At 41.1% G+C, this 25399-nt stretch overlaps 2 protein-coding genes and 1 long non-coding RNA gene across 4 annotated transcripts in view; 1 reads left to right on the top strand and 2 right to left on the bottom strand.

The window, feature by feature from the left end:
• Positions 1-15985, top strand: part of LOC146972126 (uncharacterized) — a 32000-nt gene extending 16015 nt beyond the window's left edge. The window contains exons 2-3 of the long non-coding RNA XR_015037935.1: positions 15023-15229; positions 15874-15985. This is a non-coding gene — a long non-coding RNA (uncharacterized LOC146972126). The remainder of the gene's footprint in view (positions 1-15022; positions 15230-15873) is intronic.
• On the bottom strand, positions 6425-10836 carry macc1 (MET transcriptional regulator MACC1). The gene is made up of 5 exons (XM_085801955.1): positions 10703-10836; positions 9355-9477; positions 7214-9264; positions 6902-7090; positions 6425-6772 (listed from the first exon to the last, which is right to left on the bottom strand). The coding sequence occupies exons 2-5, from the start codon at positions 9467-9469 to the stop codon at positions 6569-6571; spliced, it is 2559 nt and encodes an 852-aa protein (XP_085658081.1). The 5' UTR covers positions 9470-9477; positions 10703-10836; the 3' UTR covers positions 6425-6568.
• A 1931-nt stretch (positions 15986-17916) lies between the features above and the next one.
• sp8b (sp8 transcription factor b) lies at positions 17917-23309 on the bottom strand. 2 transcript variants are annotated; one of them, XM_085801954.1, is made up of 2 exons: positions 23271-23309; positions 17917-20421 (listed from the first exon to the last, which is right to left on the bottom strand). In XM_085801954.1, the coding sequence occupies exon 2, from the start codon at positions 20386-20388 to the stop codon at positions 19084-19086; it is 1305 nt and encodes a 434-aa protein (XP_085658080.1). In that variant the 5' UTR covers positions 20389-20421; positions 23271-23309; the 3' UTR covers positions 17917-19083. The 2 variants fall into 2 exon arrangements, with proteins under 2 accessions (XP_085658080.1, XP_085658079.1); XM_085801953.1 differs by lacking the exon at positions 23271-23309 and adding an exon at positions 20913-21116.
• Between the last annotated feature and the right edge of the window lie 2090 nt (positions 23310-25399).

Below are 25399 nucleotides of genomic sequence, written 5' to 3'. Positions count from 1 at the left end.
GGGGCTTTGTTGTGGTCTGAGGTGCAGCAGATGCGGATGTTTACAAAAAAAAAAACTGGGTTTATTTGCGTCTTCTAATTTTCCTTAATCTTTATCGCAGTGTTCTGCCATGACGAAACTCGGTTTTCTGTAAGGTTGGTTGATGGAAAAAGTGAGAGTGAGAGCAAAGTGAGGTGTCCAAGGATGTGGACGGTGATTACTCACAAAGCCGCTCTGAGCGCTGCCAAACACTTCAGGTTGTTTTTTTCCCTGTGAGTCATTTGGTAACAGAGCTTCCTCCTTCCCAGCGGTGGTCATGGGAAGAGGCTCCAAGCAGGCTGTTAGTCAGAAGAAAGGCATTGAACTCTGGGCAAAAATCAACACCTTGTAACATACACCACAAACAGTTTCAGCTAAAACTGGAGGAAAAAAAAAAAACATTACAGGTTTACACTTTACAACAGTCTCTATTTTTGTGGTATGGATTTGCTCACAGGAGTAAACGTAACCTCCAGAATTCCTGACAACAATTTGGAAACTGACTTCGACTTTAGCCATTTTTGTGCATTAATGTGTTTGTTAAATTCTGATGATTTTCTCGCCCATGTTTCAGTGAAGAAAAGTAGCTTTTTATTGTCCCTCATCAACCTAAATTGAGTCAGTAAATGTCTTATTTTCTGCCTCAGTTGTGCTGTAGGTGTGTTGAGTTTCCTTTTCACTGAGTTTGTGGAGTCCAGTCTTAGTGCAGGTTGCTGTGGTCTCAACATTTAATCCTTTACTGAATGACTAAAACACCGGTGATAAATGAAGTGCAGCCATAGAAACAGTAAACCCATTTTCTTCCTTTTTTTCCCCCAACTCTTCTAATTGCTGAACTTTCTCTGCTTTCACATCATCTATTACCAAATTATTAGTATCCAATCTGTGAAGGGTTAGGAGTGGTGGAGGACAGTGGTGGTGGGGTGCATGGGTTAGGAGACACCACCACTACCTTTGCAGCATGCATAAATCACCAGGCTAATAAATTGAAAGCTAAATGACTTCTTGCCCTCGACATATATCATGGAGGCAAACCAAATGAAGCCTTATATACCCCAGAGGACAGAGGAATGCTTCTGTTCATAACAGTGATTTGTGGATGGCTCCCAGGGCTGCTGGCTTCAGCAATCAGAGCGCACTCTGAGCATGCTTTTGTTATAGCAGTGTGTCAGACATGGGTGTGTATCTGCATTTGTTTATTAGGATGAACACATTTAAAAACCTACCCCATACTCTTATAGTTATATTGTAATATCATATTTTACGCAAATAAAGTTTTATCAGCTACAAAATGCTTTTGACAGTGACCTGAAACATCAGGTAAATAAAGTGTGATAATGTGTTTAGCATTGTTCACGCTTTATTTACTTCTCTGTGACATGTTTACAGTGCAGAGAAGTTGTGTCTGTTGTTGCTGCATGAGATTATCTCTTTAACAGATGGACGACAGATTGGGACTATCTGATGTTATTATTTGTTTATTGAACAGCAATTGTTTGGTAATGAGACATCAAGTTGATGCAGATGAACAAATATGGACAACAGCTTATAGCGCAGCCTAATATCAGTACAATGGCGCCACCCAGTGGATTAAAAGCATCAGGGTCTGTGTTTCTCATAGATGACTTGTGTTTGGATACACAGTGAAAACATGATAGATTGTATTAGAGATTAGATTTCTCAGTAAAAACAGAAATTGGATTTTAAAATGTGTCAGTGTGTCATTAATGTGTGACTTTATGAATGAGGTGCTTCACAGCAGCCATTTGTAGCAACAGGTCAAAATGACCCAGCCAGTCCATTTCAGCTGTTACTTTGATTCAAGCCATTTTAGGAAAAAGAGAAGAGAAAGAAAGAAAAAAAAACTGTTATATGAAGTTTAGTCAACATATTCTCAGTTAGTGCATCATCCAAATTTCTGTGAAAGAAAAAGCTGAAAAGTTTTTCTTGGCTGTTACCTGGGGTTAGAGCCAAATGAAACAGCAATTTCAGCATTTTTCCCTCTTAAAGAAAATAGAAATCCTGTCAACCTCTCCTTAATCCCACCTGGATCACCGCAGCAGACTGAACAGCTGAGATGAGCTTTGTTTGTGAGGTCTCACCCCGTCTGTCGTTCAGATGAAGAATAGGGCCCGTCTGGGGGCATTTCTTGAAATGCAATCTGTAGTGGGTATTAACCTTGAATGAACAAGGCCAGAAACTAGAAATATACATACTGTACAGTACGTATGCTGTGCAAACACTCTGCCTTTCTCTGTACGTAACAGCAAATCTTAGCATCTTGGACGAGCGCCTAGTTTGGTGCATTACTGGAATTTCAATGCTGTAGTCAGGGATAAACTTAAGCATGTACAAGTCTGAGAACATTTTCAGTGTCACATTTTATTGCATGGGAAACAGAAGGCGCTTCAACGTGTGCTTGTGCTCGATGTTCACACACTAAATGGCCGGACTTAGTGTTGATGCAGGTTTGGCAGCAGCATTAGCAACTATTTAATGTGTTAACGTGTTGATGCGTTAGGAGGAAGAGCAGTGGCTTGTACTGGCACAGAGCTCTGAGTGAAACGCTATAGAGGTCTGTAGGAGCTGCAGATGTAAACACATGCTCTGTGTTGACTGTGCTCCTCTGTTTTTGTCAAGCTATCTAAAGTTCAGAGGAGAGATGCCATATTAGTCCTTCAACAGCTGAAAATACACTTTTGCAAATGTGGTGAGGAAAGAGGACAGACATGGAACTACTGGGAGGTTGGTAAGATGAGTCACACTTCAACCTCCTCTCAGCAAGTGGATAAGTTAATGTGGTATGTGAAAAGGGGGAAAAAAAGAGTTGCTAAAGGCAAATTGTTGTGGTGGCTCTGTTGTGGCTTAGAGTTGATTTTCCTAGTGTGTCTGTCTCAGTCTGCAGCCTGGGTAGATGCCAGAAAAGTCAGAGTAAGCAAAAATACTTCTCCTCCCTTGAAAGGGAGTTATTTAGAATGACAGTGTCTACACAGTGAACAAAGACTCACTGAACAGAGAAGATCAAAAACAAAACAGAGCTGTTGCCCTGATTTCAGAGGAAGTAAAAAGCAGCAACATCAAAACACCCGATGGAGATAAATATGCATGCTGTACATATTCTATATGCTGATGCTTACTTGTGTCTTGTCCACACTGATAACAGCAGCTTTAGGAACATTAGAAGAGAGCTGCATGGTGCACATGGATTTAACATCACCTTCCCTGTACTCCCTCCACAACCATCTGATTACCTTCAGTAGGAATATACTTTTTTTGTTGAACCTAGTGATCCACTTCAATTGCAGAAAAAAAAGCAGAGTTAGAAATACTAAATGAAACATCCAACATGGTGATGGTGATTATTTTTATTTAGTATATAATATAAATAATAATCTGATTCATGGTTTTCCATTTTTATTTGGGTTGCAGATTCCTTTTTTTTTTAACAGTACATGTCTGCTCTTCAGTACTGGGCAGCAGACAGGTGAACCAGTTGAACCACCAGCAGCCTGTAACTCTGAGATAGTCCAGCACCACCACCACTGCAGCCGTGTGAATGTGGCTGTAAATGTCAAGAATGTCTCAAACAATGTTGTTTATCCTGCATATTTCAGTCAAGTTTTCACTTCAATCAGCGTGGAAGATGTCAACACGCCGCACAGCTTTATAGCCAGAGTGTTGAACAAAATAAATGTCAGGACATGGAACATCTCCTAAGACTCTTGACAGGCTGCAATATTCATAATAATTATGCGATCCGCACTCCCACACTCTACAGTATCTGCTGCTATAAAGGGCTCCCAAAACAAAAGTGGTCACATTTCATTAGTCACAAAGTTTAATGCTTCGCTGCATCTGAAAAATGGGGACCTGAATAGGCAGAGTTCATTTTTAAATTGGATGCCTCTAACGTTTTCACCCCCCTTTTTTCCCCCAACCTACATGTCAGTGCCTTAGTCTGTACCTCGTTGTGACAGCACCCTGCAAAATATATGATGCCACTGAATACGCAATACTAAACCGTGCATGTGAAACGAGCTCTTTTGCACATTTCAGCCAGTCATCCACCAGTTTTCTAATTCACTCTCTTTCTCTCTCTGTATAAGCATACTACACATATATGTTATATGAATTACAGAGTTCATGATTTTTGGAACCATTTGGTGTGTTATGTTACTACTATACTGTGTATATCAACTCTATATAAAGTTATTTGACTCCATATGTAGAGTCATATTTCAGCAAAAACATCAGGTAAATGATCTGACAGAGTTGCTCAATAAACAGTGAACTTTTGTCTTCTCTGTGTTGCCCTAATGAAGGATGCAGCGAGTACAGTGCTCACAGATCAGTGCTGTGTGTATGCCAGGGGCAGTCTGCTACTGGATGCTTGAAAATTAGGTTCATCAGTTTGCCTCAGGAGTCAGTTAAAGTTCAATCTGGACAAGTGAGTTTCTGTGCACTGTACTACTCACACCTTCGAAGAAGCAGCTTTGTGCTATATAACTACAATTTCTTGATTTTTCTGGATAATTTTAATTGATTAACTGAAATAATTTGTCATGACAGGGGAAATATGTTTTTCTAAGTACAATGTGTAATACTAGAATATAAGTTACAGCTCCCTATGTTTTCTTTACTTACTGCCAGAAAAGTGGCACAATTCTGGCACACTGGGAGGTAAAGAGGAATTACAAGGTAATAAAAGAAAAGGAATGCAACTACTTTGTCTTTATCACACAATGTTCAAACAAGCTGTGTTTTTAGTGAGAAAAAACAGTGCTTGTTTCGCAATGAACATCAGATCTAATGTTTCATATCGGTGATTTTGTCTTTTATGTTCCTGCTCAACTGCTTCATTTTGCGTTATCCTACACTGTTTATCATCAGTCCTTTAAAAAAAAAAAAAAAAAAAAATCTCTCAAGTACAACCTTCTTCAATCACTCTCATGCTGGGGATTGAATCAGTTCCCTCTGTTGACTGATACCATTTTCTTTATTTGATTTACTTTTCCCGCGGTGCTTTCAGTGAGCCAAAGTAAAGTCGGCTCAGCATTCTGTGCTCTCTGTTTGATAGGGAACCGGCACACAATGCTCTCAGCTGAAACTAGCTTAAACAAACAGTGTGAGGAAAAGCAAACAGTCAAGAGAGAAATCAATGGAAACACTTGAGGGGAAAAGACTTTTGTTTCGATGGTGTGATTTAACTCTGCGAAAGTGGAAAAATTACAAATGTCACACACGGTCTTAAGTAACACGTAGAGAAGTTTTTGTGCTTGGCCTGCTTCACATTTTATTGAAAGAAAAAAAAAAGACATCACTCAGTTGAATTAGCTCTTTGTTGTTTTAGCAGCAGCCACTGTACTGAATAACATCTTTACTAAAAAGGTGAACAGATCCGATATCTTACTGCCGTTAATATTTATTTATATCTTTTGCAACACATCTCCATCTCAGTATCAAAAACATAAATGTCTAGTCTAGGATATCAGTGGCTGAAGGAACAGTGTACATCACATGGCACCACCCTAAACACTGAGGTTTCCAAAATGAATCTGCTCTGATTACACAGGACAACTTGTGAAATCATCTGCTTTGTACATATTTAAGTATAAAAATAGAAAGTACACAAATAGTTTATGACACTTGTACTGTAAAGCAGCATCTTTACAGGTTGGTTACTGGCATCAGGAAACAAAAAAAGGCACATTTCACTTTGGAAGGACATTATCATTTTCAGCCCACAAATCTACAGTAAATACATGTTAATGCGTTGAAACCAGTCAGCAACAGTTTCCACATTTTTTCACATTAAGTACCCGCAACTCCCACTCTTTAGAACATAGTTATTCCTAATAAACAGTAAATTAATATAGTTTGTTTGTACATTCTGTCGTTTAACTTTGAGTATCTGCACGTCATATGTGAAATTATCTAGAGAAAGTTATATGTGTCCATAGGCAGTGTGGAAGTTACAGCAGAGTAGAGTTACAAATCAAATCGGATCCATAAATAATCAAATAGGAAATAAAACATTAGATACAATGAGGGTGATATAGATTCTCAGAAACAGTCAGTGCACTGGGTGTATGATTAGAAGAATGCAATCTCATAAGAAAAGCAGTTAATAATTACTGTCTTTTCCAGGGTAAAGAAATAAAATATTTGAGCACATTTCTACACAGTAGTTGAGATTACTGATACACAGGATGTCAGTAACTTTAGTAGATTTATGTTCAAGTGGGGCAGCATTTTCATAAATGGAAAATTATCTACTAAAATTACACTTTATTTGAATTTCATTGGCAAAATTGATGAATTTTACTTAATTTTCCCCTGTCTGCAAGATCAGGCGACATTTTACAGCTCAATTAATGTCAGAGTATACTTTACAATTACCAAGACAGTTCTGGACAAGTAGTGCAAATACCAGACTGAATATCAATTCATGTGTTTCTAACGGTCCGTAACATCTTTATCAAAACTTTATGTAACAAATCCCCAAGTGCGTGGAGGTTGCTGTCATCACCACAGTGCATTTGCAGGAGGTTTAGGTTTTCGGGTACGCAGAGGCTCGAAAGATGTCGAGACAGTTTGCTGTGATGAGGGCACCGGTCAGCTGCCTCCACTGCCTGGTGGCAGGGTTTCTCATTTTGTCCAGGACCAGGTGCAGATCCTGGATCATGTCCCTGTAGCTGTCACCATATCGCAGACTCCAGGAGTACAGGAAGTCGTAGGCAGGCTTCCACATTGACTGGACCACAACAGAAAATGATGAATTAACTTATACAATACAACATTATATTTAAGCCCGTCAGAAAAAGTCTACATCATCTACTGCATATCCATGATTTGCTGTGTCAACGTATCCTGTTAAACTGACCTGCGGACCAACTTCTCCACTCTTGCCTCGGTGTGGTGCCTCGTAGCCGGCTATCTGGGCACTGGAAAGCTTTCCCATCTTCTCCGCCAGCTCCCGCCATCGAACCCCAAGCTCTACAGCAGTGGACAGGATGACTGTGTTCTGGATCAGCTGGGCCACTAGATTCACAGAGTCCATTTTGAGCAGACCCTAAGATGAAGAACACAGGGATAAACTCCTAGACCATCAAGATTTCATTTTTCTTCTTTATAAATTGACAGAAAGATCGATATGTGGTTCATCAGAAATTCATATGTCTTTTTTTCTACTTACCACCATGAGTTCATGAAGAAACTTTTTCCTGCTCTTCTCAGCGTGACAGTCTTCCTTTAGCTTTTCCAGAACACAGGCCACCTTATCGGCTTCAGTTTCAGCGTGCCTCCGTGTAATGGTGTCCAGCGACAGGTTGCGGTACCCTAAAGCATCAGCAAATCCTTTCCAGCTGGTCAGGTGCTCCGTGACCAGCGTTTGGATGGCAGAGTACATGTAGGTAAGCTTCTTGAAGGGCAGCGTCATGTTGTCCAAAAGGACCTCTGTGGTGATTTGAATGCCGGTGAAGTCAATCACCTGGTCTCTGGTTATGAGCTTGATGTTTTTGCAGTGAACCAAACCAGTCCTACCTCGCAGAAATCCAATGTACCACTCCTTTACTTTTGAATTACCCACGGACCTAACGGTCTCCCTGGAGAGGACAGCCACAGTGTCCCCCTTGAAGTACTCCAGAAGGTAGTCTACACGTGGCTGACGGAGAACAGACTTTACGGCGACACCATACCACTGCAGGTTCACAAGTTTGTCCTCAAATTTGGGGCGATCTTGAACACTTTCCTCAGGAATAGGAGAGGTTTTTGTCACTTCAATCCGCTTTTCTATCTGCCTCTGCACTTTCTTTTCTGATCGAATAGGCGGGGCAGAAGGAGAGGGCACCTGGAAATGTGCAGCAGTCCCAGTGTTTGATTCCTCCACCACCAGGTCCAGTTTAAATGGAGTGACTTCTGCTCTGCCAGCACAAAATAATGCAACTGGCAGATGCAAAACGGTTCCTATTTTGAGCTGACTTTGCCTGACTTCTTTCAGTTTGTCCTCAGGTTTGACTTTAAACACAGAGTCTGTGATGTTAACTTTGACATGTAGGTTATTCAGTTTGTCTGGTTTAAACTGATGTTTCCCCCAAAGCTGCAGCACAAGTGGAGGCAGATTCTTGTTGCCTCTACATACATCTGAAAATGGAAGCTTTGGTGGAACATCCTCATGACAGCAAACCACTATTACAACCTTGAATGATGGATGGATGTACCTGGGGCCGTAAACTGCTACAGTGATTTGGCGGTCAAGGTAATCCCACACTGATGTAGCAGGAGACTGGATTGCAGAGGCCTCCGCAACTGCAATCACATAAAAATGTGTCTTCAGGTCTTGGAGCTTCATCTGCATCATGTTTTTGTAAATGTAACAGTTGTCCACTTTTACATAAGGTCCCCCTCTTTTGTTGGACACCAAGCCAACCACGGTGGTCATCACCTGACTCACTGGGTCATCCTTCACCTCGCCCGACAGTTTCATCTCCAGAGAGATACACTCCTTTATGTTGATGTTGCTAAGAACCACCTCTAGAAGTGGACTCATGGTTGTCATGTAGTTGTTATTGAGCCCAGGAGGAGGGTCTAGCATTGCTTTCAATGTGACTTCCTGGACTTCTCCAGGGGGAACATGGCCCTCTGGGATGTGGATGCTAACTTCTGAGTCTGGTAGCTGCACTGAGCCTCCCGAGTGGCCGATCCTGCAGACGACCTGAAAGCCAGTGGCCTGTGTCTGAGCCCATCCAGGGCTCTGGCTCATCAGATTTAAGTCCAGGCATGAGCGGGTTAGCTGCCTGTGGCTCAGCCAGGCCATCTTATAGGCTTCTCTGTCATTCTTCAGCCACTCAAAATCAGGATTCAACACTGGTCCCGGCGGTTTGAAGCTTTCCACCCGTTTTGGCACTTTTCTCTCCAGATCATCCAGAATGTCCGAAGCACTCCTCCATCTCCCGGATCTGTTGCTGACTTTGCATTTGTTCTCCAAAAAGTTTCCCACGTTGCCTTCATCTGAAGATGTGCTGATCCCATCCACATTATTCGTGTCCAGATGTTTTTCACTGTCTCCTTTAACGTTGGACGTGTTGGAAATGTGTTTGCCTGGGCCACTATGCACAATGTCATCTAAGAAAGGGTTTGATCCAGATAGTTTGTTCCAAAATGGGTTTTTTGTCTGAGATGTATGAGCGACTTCTGGCTGTAAAACTGGCCATGCAGAATTCTGGGGGATTCGCGCCACATAACCACCTATAAAAAAATAAAGTTTGATTCAGTTACGGTGACATTATCAACGCACTGTAATTTCAAGCTGCTAATGTTTCAAAATAAGAATTTTACCATTCAGGTTGTCGCTCGTTGATGCACTGTCACTTAGGTCAATCAGTGTCCCCTCAGATTTACTCCGCATCAGACTACCCACACGACGGAAGGACCTCGTTCTTTCAGCTGCCATATTTTCATCTGAAATGTCAAAAAAACAACAACACACAGTTTATTTCTCTTTTATCCCGTTTTACCTGGATTTATTCCTTATATTTTTTCTCAGGAGTGCTGAAGTGAACCCCAAAATAATCCTATTTATTGATGGAAAAACAATTAGACTGTGTAGTTGACAGAAAATTAATCAACAATTTTGATAATGTTTAAGTCATTGTCTTCGGGAAAATGTCCTCAGCCCAGCTTCTTAAATATGAATGGTATCTGCTTTTCTTGTTCTTCTATTACTATCAAATCAACAATCTCAAAGTTTCTATTTGCATCCTTTAAAATTGTGATGGGCATTTTCACTTTCCCAATAATAAGTAAGTAATAGGCAGAAATAATAGGCAAACTAATTCACTGAAGTGATTGTTAACTGCAGTGTTATACTTATCTATAGGCAGACATATATTTTAAAATGCTATGACACATGACAACAACATGTCCTCACACAATAATAGACATGTGAGTATAGTTATTGTTCTGCCTCTGCTATGTCTTCTTCCCAGCCCCAGGGTTTCTGCGGGGATACTGTCTGTTACAGAAAACTGTTCCAAACGTGGAATAAAGCCCGAACTCTTCACTCTGTCACTTGTTTGCGTAAAAGGACACTACCCATTCATGACTTGTCACAGTGAGTCAGTCATTAATAATGTGGTTTCTTACACCACTGCACAAAAACAGGTTGGTCTTGTCAAGCCTATGACACAGTAGTCTGTGCTCTCAGCACCTCTTGCTATGATCAAAGTGCACTGCCACTGTCACTGTACTACTGACAGTAAAACAGTATATTCTGATTAAAAACTGCATTGCAACCTTACTTTCAAGGCAATAGCTATATGCCTCTTTTTTCCTGTGGTACAGTATGTTTAAACCATTTAATTATATTCATGAGCAGGCTAAATCAGCTGAAAATGTTACTGTAACATATAAACCAAACAGGATAAGAAAGACTCAGCAGCATAGTTTCAGATAGCCTACAGCTAAGAGCTCCAGCTCCATTCACCACAGCTACAATAGTCAATAGTCTCACTGACAAGTGCCAGCGCCTGAACAGGTGTGTGTCTGTGTGTGTATAACTATATAGCTACTCTGTAGTTACATAATAATAAAGCGTTTCCTTTCTAGGCTATTTCCTGTTAGTAATAATTCAGGAATAAAAACCATTAAATAGCTACGAGACAAAGAAAACAAAGTCAGGTCTCACCGTCGGCATGAGATGTTTGGGGTTTTGCTTCGGTGCGCTGGCAGGAAAAGAGGCCACCCCCCCCTCCGTCATCCACTCGGCAGGCTCACTCACCTCCTCACGTTACAGCCCTTTGCTCTGTCTGCCTCTCAGCCCCGGAGCATTTTGGGACTGGAAGTTTTTAACTAACACCGGAACTCATTTTAATAGGAGTGTCCTCACTTGGTCGGTAACTACAACACCCAGAATGCAACTCTCTGTTTACGCGCGAACACCTGAAACCAAGCGATACCTGTAGTTTCGACAGGAGCCAGAGGTCGGTGATAAGCACACTAACATTTAAACAGACTATGAAAACAAGCGGTGAAGGCCGCCAAGTGACTCCACGAGACACCAGGTTAATTCACACAGGTAGTAGCATTAGTAAGCTTTTAAAACACACAGGCTACTTTACGTGTGGGCTATTTAAACTGACAAAAGGCAAAAGCTAACTTTAGGTGTCCATATGGTTTGGGAGCCTGTTTGTTTGTTGTGGCTATTTCCTCCTCTTATTTATTTGCCATTCAGTTGATCCTCGGAGTTAGGGAAATAATAGTCTAGTTGGTCAGTCTGTTGAGTTTTATTGTTTTTACTGTGCCTGTGTTATTACCACCGTTTTTTTTGAGTGTGTGTAGATTAAAGCGAACATGAACTGAGAGGTTAACATGTTAATCTCGTCAAGGACAGAAAGTAATGTTATCTCTCTGAACACGTTATACACATTTGCTATGATTAGTGCCTGAATACATCACTAATTGAGACTGTTACATCATTCTTGATCTGTGCTGACAAACTATCTAGATTGTAGGCTATCAGGAGACCACTATTTTTTTCTTTGTCAGCTCACATGTGAATATAACAGCTGCATGCCAAAGTGTATGAAAAGTTCTGACTTCAAATATCCCCTTGGGAGAATATTGTTGTTTGTGTTGCTGTTATCTTGTTGATGAATATCCCTGCTAAGGCCGAAATGTCCCTTCAGAGCTGTTGTGGTCTTTGGATCCAAGCCCTGGCATCCACAGGCAGTTGTTCTCAAGGAATGCAACTAAGCACTCTTGAGTAGATTATGAATTTTCATGTAGTGAATATAGTCAGTGGCTGCAGCGGCCTGGACTTTAGCTTGACTAATTCACATTCCCCACCGCAGAAATTAAATTATTCTGCAAACTGTATTATTGAACATTGAAGCCCATTAAATTACAGTTATATCTGCTCTTGTTATGTAGGCTAGTTAAATTTCTTTCTGCGTGCATGCAGTTGATGGTAACTTTGTGTAAACATGAAATAAACAAAGCCTTCACGCCTCTTACATTCCTCCAAGGCACAGTTAACAAGTAATTTCATTATCCGAGTCTGATCACACTGCAGCACTTATCTGAGAGTGAACTCTGCTCTCTTGTGGCTGTTTTGAGAATATAAATGACAAAAGATCTGGAAACATTCACTTTTTCTTATTTTCTACAAAACTCACGAGAAGGCCAAAACTAACATTGCACTGATTGTACTAACAACTGTGGTGTGTGTGTGTATCAAAGACCCTGCTATAGCTGTCATTAATACCAAAAAATGCATCAGTGTGTAATTCATTTCTGACTCAGTAACATTTATCTAAAGACACATTGCTTTGGAAATTACTGAGGCTTTTTGAAAGAAGATTAGATAAAGTATTGAAAGATAAATTAAAACATTGTTGCTTTTGGTCACATGGGATTTGTTGACAAAACAAAAGAAATTATTGAGTGATGCTAGACTCATCCTTTAACACAATAGGCTTTTCTCACAAAATATATTTTGCATGTCAGAGCAGGAAATGCTTAGGAAGGCCTATAAGGTATGATGGTTAAATTCCATTTAGCTGCGTCAGTTTCAGGCGTCTGGTGTTTTGCATGCTGAATCACTGTCACACTGTCGTGGATTACTGGGACATTTGAATAGAATGGAGCAATTGTTGGTGCATTTCTGTGCTGTGACTGAGAACGGCTTTAAACCAGTGGTAAGGTAGCTTTGATCCATTGGTGTGTTTGAAGGGAACAGTGGAGGTACTGAAGACCTGCTTGACCTTGCATTACTTTGCTGTCACTGCACTGGGAGTACGTACTGTATTGTATGTTATGTTGCCTGTGAATAAGAAGCTTATTAAACATGAACGATGGAACGTGTTTGCAGTAATTAGCAGACCATGAAGCCTTCACTATTTGCTTTTATACAGTAATTCACAATGATTAATAATGCACGGGTTCCCCATGAAGTTGGAATATATACGTATATATATATATATATTTTTTTTACCTCTTTGGTGACAATGTGATTTATTCTTGATAGACAAGTGTATTATCTTCTCAAAACTTTATTGATCAATCTCTTCCAAACATAACACTGTGAAAATTAACCCACAATTAACCTTTATAATAGGAATAAAATGAGGAATGTGTCTGATAATAAAATTATTCCAACTTTATGGGCAACAGTGTAGAATTAAAATAGTATTTTCCTATCGCTTTCATGGTTTTACTTCTACTTTAAGTCACCAAATCATCTTTCTATGGGTGCACTATATTGTAGTTTTACCAAATCTCTTTCTGCATTCTCTTTCTCTCTTTCTTGATTTATTCTTCACAGCAGAGCTTTCATTTTTAACTCAGGATTTGATTTCCACAAAATCTGAGGAAGTTAAGAGCTAATGAAATATGTTATACAAAGCCAGTTTACCCCTTAGTATTGAAATATATTACAGCCGTTAGATTAAAAGTGTTTCTCGTAAAGGTTGATGTGTTGCAAGAAATGTGCATTTCATTCATTTAACGTGTAAAAGCAATTGAAAGGTGATAGTAGGAGACGGTGTCTGAGGATTACAATATTGTGTCACTTGGTGGAGCCATTTCTCCACTATGCACTTTTGCAGATGTCAGTGTTTTTTTCTTTCTTTCTGGAGGTAGACTGAGTGTGTATTTGCCTGTTTTTATTATTATAATTTTATTTTTACCAGTCCTATAATAAGTAGATGCAGAAATGATCATCGAACACAGGTGAATACATGGTTGTTGTGTCCAGCTTAGTATACTACTGTAAATATGAGCTGATGAAATCCACACGTCAACATGTGTTAAAATGTAACCAAGCCCACAATCAGCAGCGATGAAGCTTTTTGATACCTAAACAGGGAATGTACTTCTCTGTTATTACACAGCCGTAACATTTCAATGTAATTCTTTCCTAGTGATTTGGCGTCCAACTAATGGATTAGACACACTATCAATTAATCTCTGAATTATTTTCATGATAACTCAATCAATCATTGGGTTATTGAGATAAAAGATTCAGTTATTATCAAAGTAGCGGGCAGAAAATTATCAGTGGATTGCTGTATGGTATTTCTTATCTTGGTCATAATAACAGGGAAGCTTCAGTAAACCTATTTATCAGGGTTCAACTGGTCATTCTTAGCCCATCTCCTTCACAAGGTTCAGGTCTTACCTGGTGTGTTGATTCTTCATCAGGGGGTCTATTAGGTGATTCTTTTTTTCTTCATGCTTATTGTGGTTTATATGTGCATCAAAAACTCAACTCAAAATGTATTTATATAGCACATTTAAAAACAACCTTAGTTGCCCAAAGTGCTCAAACGCCTTGAGCCATTTAAGCGCATTTACACTGATTTCACAGGACAGAAGTAGGCTACATGTTTATCTCTCTTCATATGAAGATGTTCCCTAAAAAGTTTGTTTCCAGGTAGAATAGTAGATCATTTTGATTCTCTACTGGACCTGAGTTTATTGAATAATGCAGTGAAGCCATTAAACTCACAAGTCCAGCAAACCTGTAGGGCTTCTTGCACTGAGGTTGAATTTGTGCGTATTCCACTCAGTTAGACAGGTGAAACGCCACCTGTGACTCAAATGAATTGAAATTGCTGAAATCATTGTATAAGGGCACCCCTGTCAGTGTTACAGCAATTACTGTTAATTATTTTGACTAAACTCTGAACCTTGTCAAATTGCCTTTCCCAGGAGATTGGTTGGTTTGATGACAATGACAGTGCGGTTGGTGGGGGTGGGGGGGGGTTTAACCACAAAATTGGCCACAGATGCGTAATCGGTGAGAGGTGTTAGAACAACACTATGATTTGCTGGTAGAGCGAGAGAACCCAATATATCTCTTCATATTAATATCAGTGGTCGGTCGCTGGCATTTTCAAATGAGACTCAGTCGAGACTCTGATCTGTGGTAAACCGTGTTACAACAAATACGACCTCGGAATCTTCTATATCGTTTGTTATATTGTCCCTTCCTCCTGTTTTCCAGGTGACTGCCTTACAGCTGGGTCGGCTGCCAACTCACCGTGTGCTCCGACGGTGGCTGTTACTGTGGCCTTCATCCACAGTTGGCAGCTCGTCCTCCTCCTGCTGGCACCCATGCCCTTCCTCTTCTGAGGCCAGTTTCATTCAAATGAGGGCAACGACGGCGGGACATTCCTCGGAGGCCCGCGTGATGCTGCAACAGTCTGCAAAGGTGCTAATAACATGACAACACAAAGCTGCACCCGGAGACATGAGGCCAGAATGACTCTGTCCACAGTTAATGATCACTTTTTGCCTGTTTTTTATTTTAACTATGTGTTGAGACAGATTGTAGTTTATGTGATGGAAAATTGTGTTTTCTATCAAATATTTAAGGCCCAAATTAAAAAGAGACACCACTTTACACATTTTAATAGCTTTGTTTTATGGTTTGTTCCTGGAATTTGGTGATATTTTCTGTTACATCTTTTATAAAAATGGTTAGAAATAGACTAAAAAGCTAATGAGTCAAGCCATAATATTATATTTATCCCTTTACAGCACTAAATGCTACAACACAACACATCCAGCCACAAAACCATCTCGCTTTTTTAATTCACTTACACTTTTATGAATTTTGCCACAGATTTGGTTCAAAGACCTTTTAAATCAGAAACAGGAATCTGTCCAATGTCTGTACCATCAACTGTGCTGGAGGTTTTTGATGTCCCTTTGATCCAGTCTCAAACACCAGGTGGCTTCACTGACCCAGCAAACACAGAATTTCTTCAAAGTCCATCTGCTCTGCTCTTTCAGTCTTTTTCCCGCTCTAACCTGACTTGGTTTGACTTTTCACTTTGCCTGTTGTTCCTGCAGCATTTTCCGCTCAACTCCATCGTCGCAGACAAACTACGAACAGAGGAGAGAGAAGAGAAGAGAAGAGGTGGGAGAGGAAGCTAGGACGGTAGATCTTCATCTGTCTGAGTAGGTACGTGCAATTGTATAGTTTAGTAAGTTGGTTTAAGAAGAAATTGGAAGAAACTAAATGTTCACTATACCATTGTGGGGATTTGGGATGTTCTAATTACATTAACTGCAGCTAAATGAGTCGTCCACTGTAGTGGAGGATGAGAAGGTGAGTCACTATTTTTAATTTATAACAGTCAGAGCAGAGTCCAGGGAGAAGGTGTAATGAGCCTCTGTGTTCAGATTGTCCATCAGCACAAAGTGACACATATCTAAGTCAGACCTGAGGCACTTTGTCTCCTTGTCATCCATAACTCAGAGATGACCCGGTGCCAGTGATCAACTTTAGAGTCCTCTTATTAAGGCATACGTATGTCTTCTAATGTGGCAACAGATGTTTGGAATATTTGCTTTGTTTTGCTTTTGTTTAAATCAGAGCCTCCAATTTTGGTCTGAATAAAAGGTGAAAAGTTTAAAATTATTCAGACTACGCTCTCTAAGCTGCGCTGTAGATCCCCAAACAACATGTTGCTCAGGATACATGGATCAACGCTGGGCTTTAAGTTGCTGTTGGTTGAAGGGGAAAACGCTAGATGGCGCTACAGAGTTGTGTGTGAAAAGCAAACAGATTTATTAGAAGTTTGAAGGTACTGGCTTGAGTTTCCTCTTCACTGTGAGATCAAGAAGCAATGAAATTCTAAAAACAAAAAATTTCACAGATTTTCAAAAACATCGTATTTATAGCTATTTATCATTCCCCCCCCCCTTTTTTTAAAACTCAAATCGATCCATAGCACTTCAACAGGCACGGGACCATGTATGAATGACTGCAGTCGTGATTTGATGCATTAAAACCTAAGAATCAAGGGGGGAATTCATTTAAATAGGTTAAACCTGGGTTATATCTATTATCAAATATTAAATGCCAGAAAATGCTAAATCCAAGCTGCCTGCAAAACAGGAAAAAACAACAACAGTGTGACCTCTGCACTGTACTTGGTTAATAAACTTGGATAAAAAAAAAGATTACTGTTAAATATGTAGCTATGGCTGTAAATGTGTTGTAGGCCTAGTTTGTAAAAGGTTAGAGCCCAGTGATCATTTTAAATTCCACTAGGATGGAGATTTAATCTGAGTCAGACTGAGCCCATGCAACTGAACGTGGAGCACAACAATTGTTTTTCTTAAATTGTGCTGATTGTGTTTAAATGTGTATTGGCTTGGGTCAGTAACATGAGCATTTAGATATTAACACTAAATCTGCTGCACATCTATTAAAATCATAATTTACACAGAAGAAAACCGGAGTGTGTTTTAGGAAGATGATGATGAGCGCATTCAAGTTTGATGACGAAGAAAAGCACTTTAAGATAAAGTTGACGTTTTTCTTGATTTTATATTTTTAAAAAAGGAAAATTAAAATCAAAAATATAAATGTCAATATAATTCTTTTGAAATGTGAATGAGGATATGTTTAGCTCATAGTAATAAAGGGTGAGTAAGGCAGTTAACGCGTGAGTAGTGTGATCTGTGTTTCGCCTCAGAGAACTTTGAAATTCATTTTTACGCAAAACAGACACAAGGCGAGAATAACGTCATTTCACCTTAATTTAAATGACTAAAACAGGAATTTTTCCCTCTTCTTTTTTAACTACAGACGCTCTTTAATTGCGCAGCATTATGACACTGCGCAACATTTAAGATTGAGATGCAAAATAATTAGTGGGTCAGGCCCTGATGTTGCTCCAGGCCCTTTTCCCACCTTGGCCTGATGAACCTGTAAAAAGCAGCTGCGCACGGAAACCCTGAAACTCGGCATCTACAATATCTCACATTATTCCTATAAAATAATATCGTATAAAATGATAAACTTTACTAAACTCTCTGGTCTGCTGGTGAAAAAATTGATTTTTATCGACTCAACAATCAAACAAACTGAGTCGATCAACTTGCTTCTGAATTCATACTGACTTTATTGAGTGGCTTACATAAAAAGCCATTCTCGGAGAGGGAAAAAAAAATATCATTGTAAAATTAAAACCACTTTACAACATGCTTACTTAAATTAAATGAGTGGGTAAACAGTAAATGATTTCAAAACCTTACAAATAAATTCAAAGTGCGCCTAATGATAGACCCCTAAATACAAGAAAACTCGTGGTTAAATATAACTCCCCACAATACATTTCATATCATGTCAAAGAAAAATCCAAGTACATTTCCGTATATTTTCAAATATTTACTAGAGTCCATATACAACTAGAAATACCTATACAAAATCGTCTCCTGGACAAATACATTACTCACCTTTACATTGGGCTGTAATTATTCTAACCTACATTTCTCATTATATACAACACATTTTGCAGCGAAGTGAAGGGTAAGTTACCTCGACTGGCCTACTTACAAACTTGGAGCACAAACTGTAGGCTGTGGAGTGAATAGCAATATGTGATATAAACCCTACAACTGCTCCCCCGTTAACAAACGGGTTGATGGGATCAGACAGATATAATGTAAAAACCATCACATCCCATTTCTTACCATACTCTACAGGTAGGCTATTGGTTCCTACCGAGCAGTCCATCCACGGGGACAAAAAACAATTTCTCCTGCTCGATAATAAAGTGCCAGAGTTTGGTTTTTGAACAATATGAATGACAGTAACACAACTTTTGCAGGCCCTATTTTTTTTTCCACAGCAGTGTTTTTTTTTTTGTTCAGTTTTTTTGTTTTTTGTAATCTTTTTTGTGTCTTGTACCCTGGGAAATAAAACATCAAGAGTATTCAGGATCATCAGACTGCAAAAAAAAGTTTCAGTTGTGCCCTGTTCCAGTGTGCCCACAATAACTTGATTACACTTTCACACCGCAGATGTATTAATGAGAAGTTTCTGACGGCACAGCTATGAAATTATGCAATTAGTAATCTTAAACACTTGGAGAAAAAAAAAATCAAAGAAACGCATATAGGCCTATTTTCTCATTCAATGACAACACTCAGGATGAAACGTTTGGCATACACCAAAAGTATGTCCACTTTCATGTCCTCTGGGACAATTCCACCACGACACTTTGCTGTTGTACAGTTTGTTTTTTTTTACTTCACTGAGGGGGAGTTTTAGAGGCCGTTCATGCCCACTCCCTGGGTGGACTCAGGTGGGTGCAACAGGTCGGGGGAATGGCACGGAGGGCTTCCCGGCGCGCTGTGCTCGCTGTCGGTGTCGCTCCCCCTCTTTCCTCCGCTGCCCCCGGAGCCAGAGCCGGCGGATCCTCCGGCGCTGTGAGTTTTTACATGTTTACTCAGGTGATCGCTCCGCATAAATCTCTTGTTGCACACCGGACAGGCGAATCTTTTCTCCCCGGTGTGTGTGCGTAAGTGTCGCTGGAGCTCGTCGGAGCGCGTGAACCTCTTCCCGCAAAAGAGCCAGTTGCACACAAACGGCCTCTCGCCGGTGTGCCACCTCAAGTGCGCCTTTAGGTGCGACGTTTTCCCGTAAACCTTCCCACAGCCGGGGATGTGACAGCTGTGGAGACCCTTTCTCCGCAGGCTGGCGCCCGCCGGTCCCAGTCTCTCCGCCTCCTGGCAGTTTGGACAGTCGCAGGTGGCTCTGCCCGAGTACCGGCGGGCAGATGACCTCGGAGACCCCGCTAAAGACGCAGGTGGACCCCCGGAGAGCATTGTCCCCCCCGCCCCGGCTAATGGAGAAGGGCTTGTGTCCGGATATGAGGATAACACCGGCTTGAAACCGTCCATCAGGTGCTGGCCGGTTGTCAACAGGTGTGGAGAGGGACTTGTACTGAAAGCAGAGTGACTTAAACTCGAGTAATCAGAATTATATCCGCCCAGAGGGGAGTGCAAGGAGGTCTGGAGTCCACCGGAATGTAAGGAGGTCTGTAGTGCTGCTCCGTTAGGGTTTTGAACATCAATCCATCCCGCTCCCACATCCCACCACGCAGAGGCTCCGGTGGTCCCGACCTCTCCTGTGGGGATGCCGGGGTGGGACGACTTGAACCAGGACTCGTAGGGATGCGCCACGCTCATCCTGGGATAGATGCCCTGCAAACTGTCCACCGAGGTGTGCACCTTGGAGATGAAAACCGGCTGGTGGCTGGACTCTTGAGAGCTGCTCGAAACGGAGGCTTGGAAAACCGAGTAGTCGTTTCCAAAGTGTGAACCAGACGAGGTGCCGGACGTGAGGGAAAAAGCGCTGGATCCCGTGGAGCCGTTGGTGCCGAAAGAGTCCGAGATGCCGGAACCATTACGGGACACTCCGAAGCCGGACAGGCCGGACCCGAGGCTGCAGCTGCTGGCGGCGGCTCTTTTCCACGGGTGGAAGCCTTTTCCAAACGAAGAGGAATTATCCGAAATAGTGGAGGGTGAAGGGCTCGGACTCCCTATTTTGTTACATGTTGCAGCTAACATGGCTAAAGGAGTCGATCCTAACCTCGGCTCCTCCTGAAAGGACAAGAAAAGCTGTAAGTGACACATCAGTCTAACAAGTTGAACGGGTTTGTTGCATTATATATATATATTTTTAAAGCAGCATTTCACCACCACAGAGAACTACATAGAAACACTTAAAGCAGACGTCTAATAACACATGGCTTTGATTCTGATCTCTTTTTTTTTAAGTATGGAAATTATCACAGTTGATTGTTATCATCATTTCCTACCTGGACAAACAGAAAGCGGACAAGTGAAACGCGACTCACAGCGCTTACAAACGCATGCCAGACAAGACACCGAGAGAAACATGCGTGTTTTTGCGCATCAAGTAGGAAACTTCTATCCCGTCTTATACAAACCCCGACGACCTGCTTGCTGGAAATATAAGCAGCGCACTGGCTCTGCTGCTACTTTGCGGCCGGGGTGTAAGTTTAATCCCCCTCCACACCGGACAATGACAAGAACTAATTAAACCAGTAAGAAAGTCCTTTTCGACTCACCCCTAGAAGTGAAGTTGCCATCACACAAAAACACTGCCCTCCTCAGAGGATCTTTTTATATTTATGAATCAGAGCACTGTTTTTTTTAGAGGTGTGCAATACAATGATGTGTTCCGCCCATTCTTCCACAATTGTAGGCTCCTCTCCGGCTTTGAAGTGCCGCTGTGACACGGGCGACCAATCAGCGGCTCTGTCCCGCCGCACTGCCACACACTACTGTGAGGTCATCAATAGAGCGCCTCAGACAGTTCCCCACCCTCCTCCACCCACCCGCCCCCTCCATAATAAAAGACAGCGGAAGGAAGGTAAAGTTAAATGAGAGTGAATTAGGAAGGAGGAATTAGGGGGCCACTTTATTGAAAATTTTTTACAGAACATCACATTCCATAAATTTGAGGAAGGAGGGGATGGTGGTGACCTGTGTCTGTTGATAGGCCTATAGCTGGTAAAAAAAATATAGGCTAACGATGGTAATGATCGTAAGAATTGGGAGGGGAAAGAGTAAATTATGAGTGCTCCAGCAACAAAAAGCAAAAGTTAGATTTTCTTTTTCAATTTCACCTTAGGTAATTACACATTTTTTATACGTGAAATTACCTCAAACGAAAAAGTTTCTTGTCAACTCTTTTTCATCAAACATAAACGTGAGTTAGGTTAAAGTGGGTCAGCTCCCTTTAGACTTTGCGTGTGTGTATTTACATATTCGGTGCAGTATTTCACCTGTCTGCGTTGTATTCCAACACATTTTCTTTATTTTTTTTCTTTTCTTTTTTGCATTTTGCTCATAACAGAAACTTAACCTGGCCTGCCTTAATTTACCCCGCTGGATTTTTACATCCTTTTTTTTGGTAATTTCTTAAGAGTTAATATACACAAACTATTACACAAGATATAAAGGCCACATTGTTCTGGTGGTGGAGCTATATTACACCGTCTCCAACTTTCACTTTACTGTAATTGTGTTCAATTATCCTGACAACTTTGATTAAAACTGGTAGCTGGTGCATTCCGCAGCAGGTTGATTCATTTTATTATTTAGTCTAAAACAGAAGATGATGAAGTAGATGTGGTTAACCTTGGGAAGAAAAAAAAAGAGAAAAGAAAATCAGCCTCAAAATTAGAAAATTCAAAAATGTCGAATTTTCTCTCGGGAGGTTATTGGCAATATAGATAATGTTGGTGCCTCGCGTTATAAGTGGGGTTATTTATGAATGTAAGTGATTGCATTCTGTGTCAGGCTGAAAATAAAATGATAAGCTGGTTATATTGAATAGGCTCATCACTTTGCCCACTGACATTTGTTAAATCTATAGAGGAAGCTGCTGTTACATAATAAGAACTTGTAGGCAAAAAAAAAACCGTGTGGCTGAACCCTGGGACTCTCTGTGGGCGCTATTAGCATGCAGTCTGCACTGGAAGCATAAATTTCATTTGAATTTCAAATTTAATAACGCAGGAGGTTTTTAATCATCCGCAGTTTTATTTGTTTGATATTAACATGCTTATTGACCGGGTCTGTTGACCAGCTTGGTCATTACAGGACAGGGAAAAGTTAATTAAAACGACCAGGGATTATTCATCACATCATCTGCCTAACCCATGTCGCTTCCTTTATTACACAGCGTGATCGATGGACTATCTGATTAATTCTTGTGTTTCTAGGATTGGACAACAGCTTTTTGGATTAATTTACAGCGCTTTACCTTCGGCTGTATAAAAAGAAAAAAAAAAGAAGAGTGGGGGGGAAAAAAGTATAACAACCAAAAAATGTGGCAACAAACTGCGGAACAGGTGCAGCAACAGTGTAAATGCAGCCATGTTAATTATTATTTCTATAAACCATATGGGTTATTTCACAATATCAATGTAGAGACAATTTTAATAATTTACTGACATGCACTAAACGGGTGGCTAATTAACTTTTCTTATATGAACTTATTCTGCCTGTTCGCAAACTGACGCACCAAACGCCTGTTTAATTATTTTAGGGGTGAAAATGAGAAATCAGGATAAGACATAAATTTACATAAAGGCAAGGATAGATTTAAGATAAGAGGGGGAAAAACCCCACAAACACACACACATAGACACACACACACATAGACACGCACACACACATATACATCCACTTGACGTATTGACGTTGCAGATAAGAAAGAAACTGAATCGATCTGCTGCTCGCTGTCGTTCATTATTTTATCCCCCCCCCCCCTCACCCCCTCCTCAAACTAACCAATCACACCACAAACGCACGCTATCGAAAAATCATAAGAGGCTCTGGCACGTTATGTAACAGCGTTTTAAAGGGCGAATTAAACGTGACAAAGTGCAACGTGGAGAAGAAAACCTTCTACGTACCGTGCTCCTCCGCTCCGCAGTGCATTGATTGACCCCTCGACGTTTTGCCTCTCAGCAGAGCATCCAGCAGCAGCAGCAGCAGCAGCACATCTCCTGCAGCCGCTCACACTGTGGACCAATGCCACACAAATGTTACACTGGCAGTTCAGTTATAGGATTAACTTTGGAAATTCCCACCGACCCCTGATTTCCTCATGCACACAAACTCCCAACAGGTATATAAAGATACATAAATTATCTGCTTTTTTTTTTTTTTTTTTTTTTACTATCCAAGTTAATATGTCAGCATAAATATGTGTATTGCAACTGCTTTTCCCCTTTTCTCTCTCTTCCTCTCTCTCTCCCTCTCCCTCTCTCCCTCTCTCTCTGGAGGGGATGGTCATTCGTGCTATTATGATAGTGATTTTACGCATTCGGAGAGCGAGGTGTAGGGCTTCAGCTTCAGGGGACATGTTGGCCTCTGGTGACAAATTACTAAGTGATCATACCAGCAAGACTAATGTCAGAGGTCAGTGTGATAACTCCCCGACAGGAAACATCTCTCTGCTGCTGCAGCTGAAGCCACAGAGGTGCCAGAGATGTTTAATCCGCTGCGTATACTTAGAATAAATTAGACAATCAGATTTTTTTTTTAAGTGCACTACTTTTCCTTCAAAAAAAAAAAGAAAGAAAAAAAAAGAAGTCTTTTGTTGCCTGTTGCGTTCAGCAGCTAAAGAGGGTCGGTCCTAGTTCATATGGTGCGCACAGGTTGTTCTTATCGCGCGGCTGTAACTGTAAGCCGCGTTGAACAGATGTCCCTATTGAAGGCTTTCTTCTCCTACACACATGGGCTATATTACCATCATGAAATCAAACTCAAAACCTGTCCCTTTCGCCACCATAATGACCGAGTTATTCTGGGCCGCTGAGCACGAACAAAGTGTGTTCAATATTGCGTGCTCCAGAATCACTGCCCTTAGAGAAACAGACAGAAAAGAAGTCAAGCCAGAGATGCACAAGTAGAGCCTATATACTTTAAACGTGGAGATTTACAAAGCAGCTCGATAATCTGAAGGCCTATCTATCGAAGATTTTTTTTTCCAGCAGGAAAACCGAAGGTAATCACTTGTGTCTTTCCACAGCAATTAGAAGACCGCTGTGGCTCAGGCAGCATATAGTCATAATAATTAACTTATTTTTCTGCACCGTTATTTTTTCAAATGGAAAGATATAGGGTGCATTATTAAAACGCTGGTATTAATTGATAAGAATTACAGACTATTACACATTATCCTCGAGTTAATTTAGTGCACTGTCATTATATCTAGATAGATAGATAGATAGATAGATAGATAGATAGATAGATAGATAGATAGATAGATAGACACTGTTGTAGTAGGCACTGTGTAACTGTATGCAGTAAAGTATGCAGAGCAGAGAGTAAGAGAGCAGGGTCTGTTGGTTGTTGTTTTCTCTATTCACCAGGAGGTTGGAAAGAGCAGATGTCCGTCTGCGCGGTGAGCTGCCAAGTGGGTCCGGAGCAGGGCAGCCACAGACACAAGGGCCCAAATGGTGTGACAAAAGATGTGCAGGAAGCCCCTCTCCGCCTGGATGAGCCACAGAGAGGGTCTCCCCTTCCCTGCCAGCCTGCAGGGACACTCACAACACGAGCCAGAGAGCGGTGGCAGCAGAGCCATGTGTTACCGGCTGGGATGCATGGTACACCAACACTCATGTTCACACATAAACAAATACACACACACGCATATGCAGGAATGCGCACATATACAGGCCCGACCCACTCTGCGCTGCCGTCAGTCCCCTCTCAAAGCCTGCACATTGCACTCGCTCTAAAATATACACACTTTAATGCTTTTTCTAAAACCCCTTTCTATCCATTTAACTCTGTATAAATATCCATCTATCTCAGTATTGTATCTAACTTGGAGCCATGGTGTCATTTTTGCATTCACCCATGAGGTCATGAAAAGGGGGTGAAGAGGCCCTGAAAGTGTTCCAAGCACAGGTGTGCGGCATGGCCTGCACTGAAGGGGTGCACTGAACCATAAACAATGATATAAATGTCTGGCAAATAAAATGGCTAGTTAACAATCTTTTGACTGCTCTAACCTCTGAGCTTTTGTCGGGTA

The sequence above is a fragment of the Trachurus japonicus genome, chromosome 16, assembly GCF_045865225.1.
Source record: "Trachurus japonicus isolate A0001 chromosome 16, Traja_1.0".
In the NCBI taxonomy this organism is placed as follows: Eukaryota; Metazoa; Chordata; class Actinopteri; order Carangiformes; family Carangidae; genus Trachurus; species Trachurus japonicus.
This window is presented reverse-complemented; position numbering and strand designations above follow the sequence as displayed.

Excerpts from the sequence above, each read along its gene's own strand:
- macc1 (XM_085801955.1), bottom strand. The coding sequence starts at position 9,469 with ATGGCAGCTGAAAGAACGAGGTCCTTCCGTCGTGTGGGTAGTCTGATG. Across the intron at positions 7,091-7,213 it reads TTCTTCATGAACTCATGGTG|GGTCTGCTCAAAATGGACTC; the intron begins GTAAGTAGAAAA and ends TCTTCATCTTAG. Across the intron at positions 6,773-6,901 it reads GTGGAGAAGTTGGTCCGCAG|TCAATGTGGAAGCCTGCCTA; the intron begins GTCAGTTTAACA and ends GTTGTGGTCCAG.
- sp8b (XM_085801953.1), bottom strand. The coding sequence starts at position 20,933 with ATGGCAACTTCACTTCTAGGG. Across the intron at positions 20,422-20,912 it reads TGGCAACTTCACTTCTAGGG|GAGGAGCCGAGGTTAGGATC; the intron begins GTGAGTCGAAAA and ends TTGTCCTTTCAG.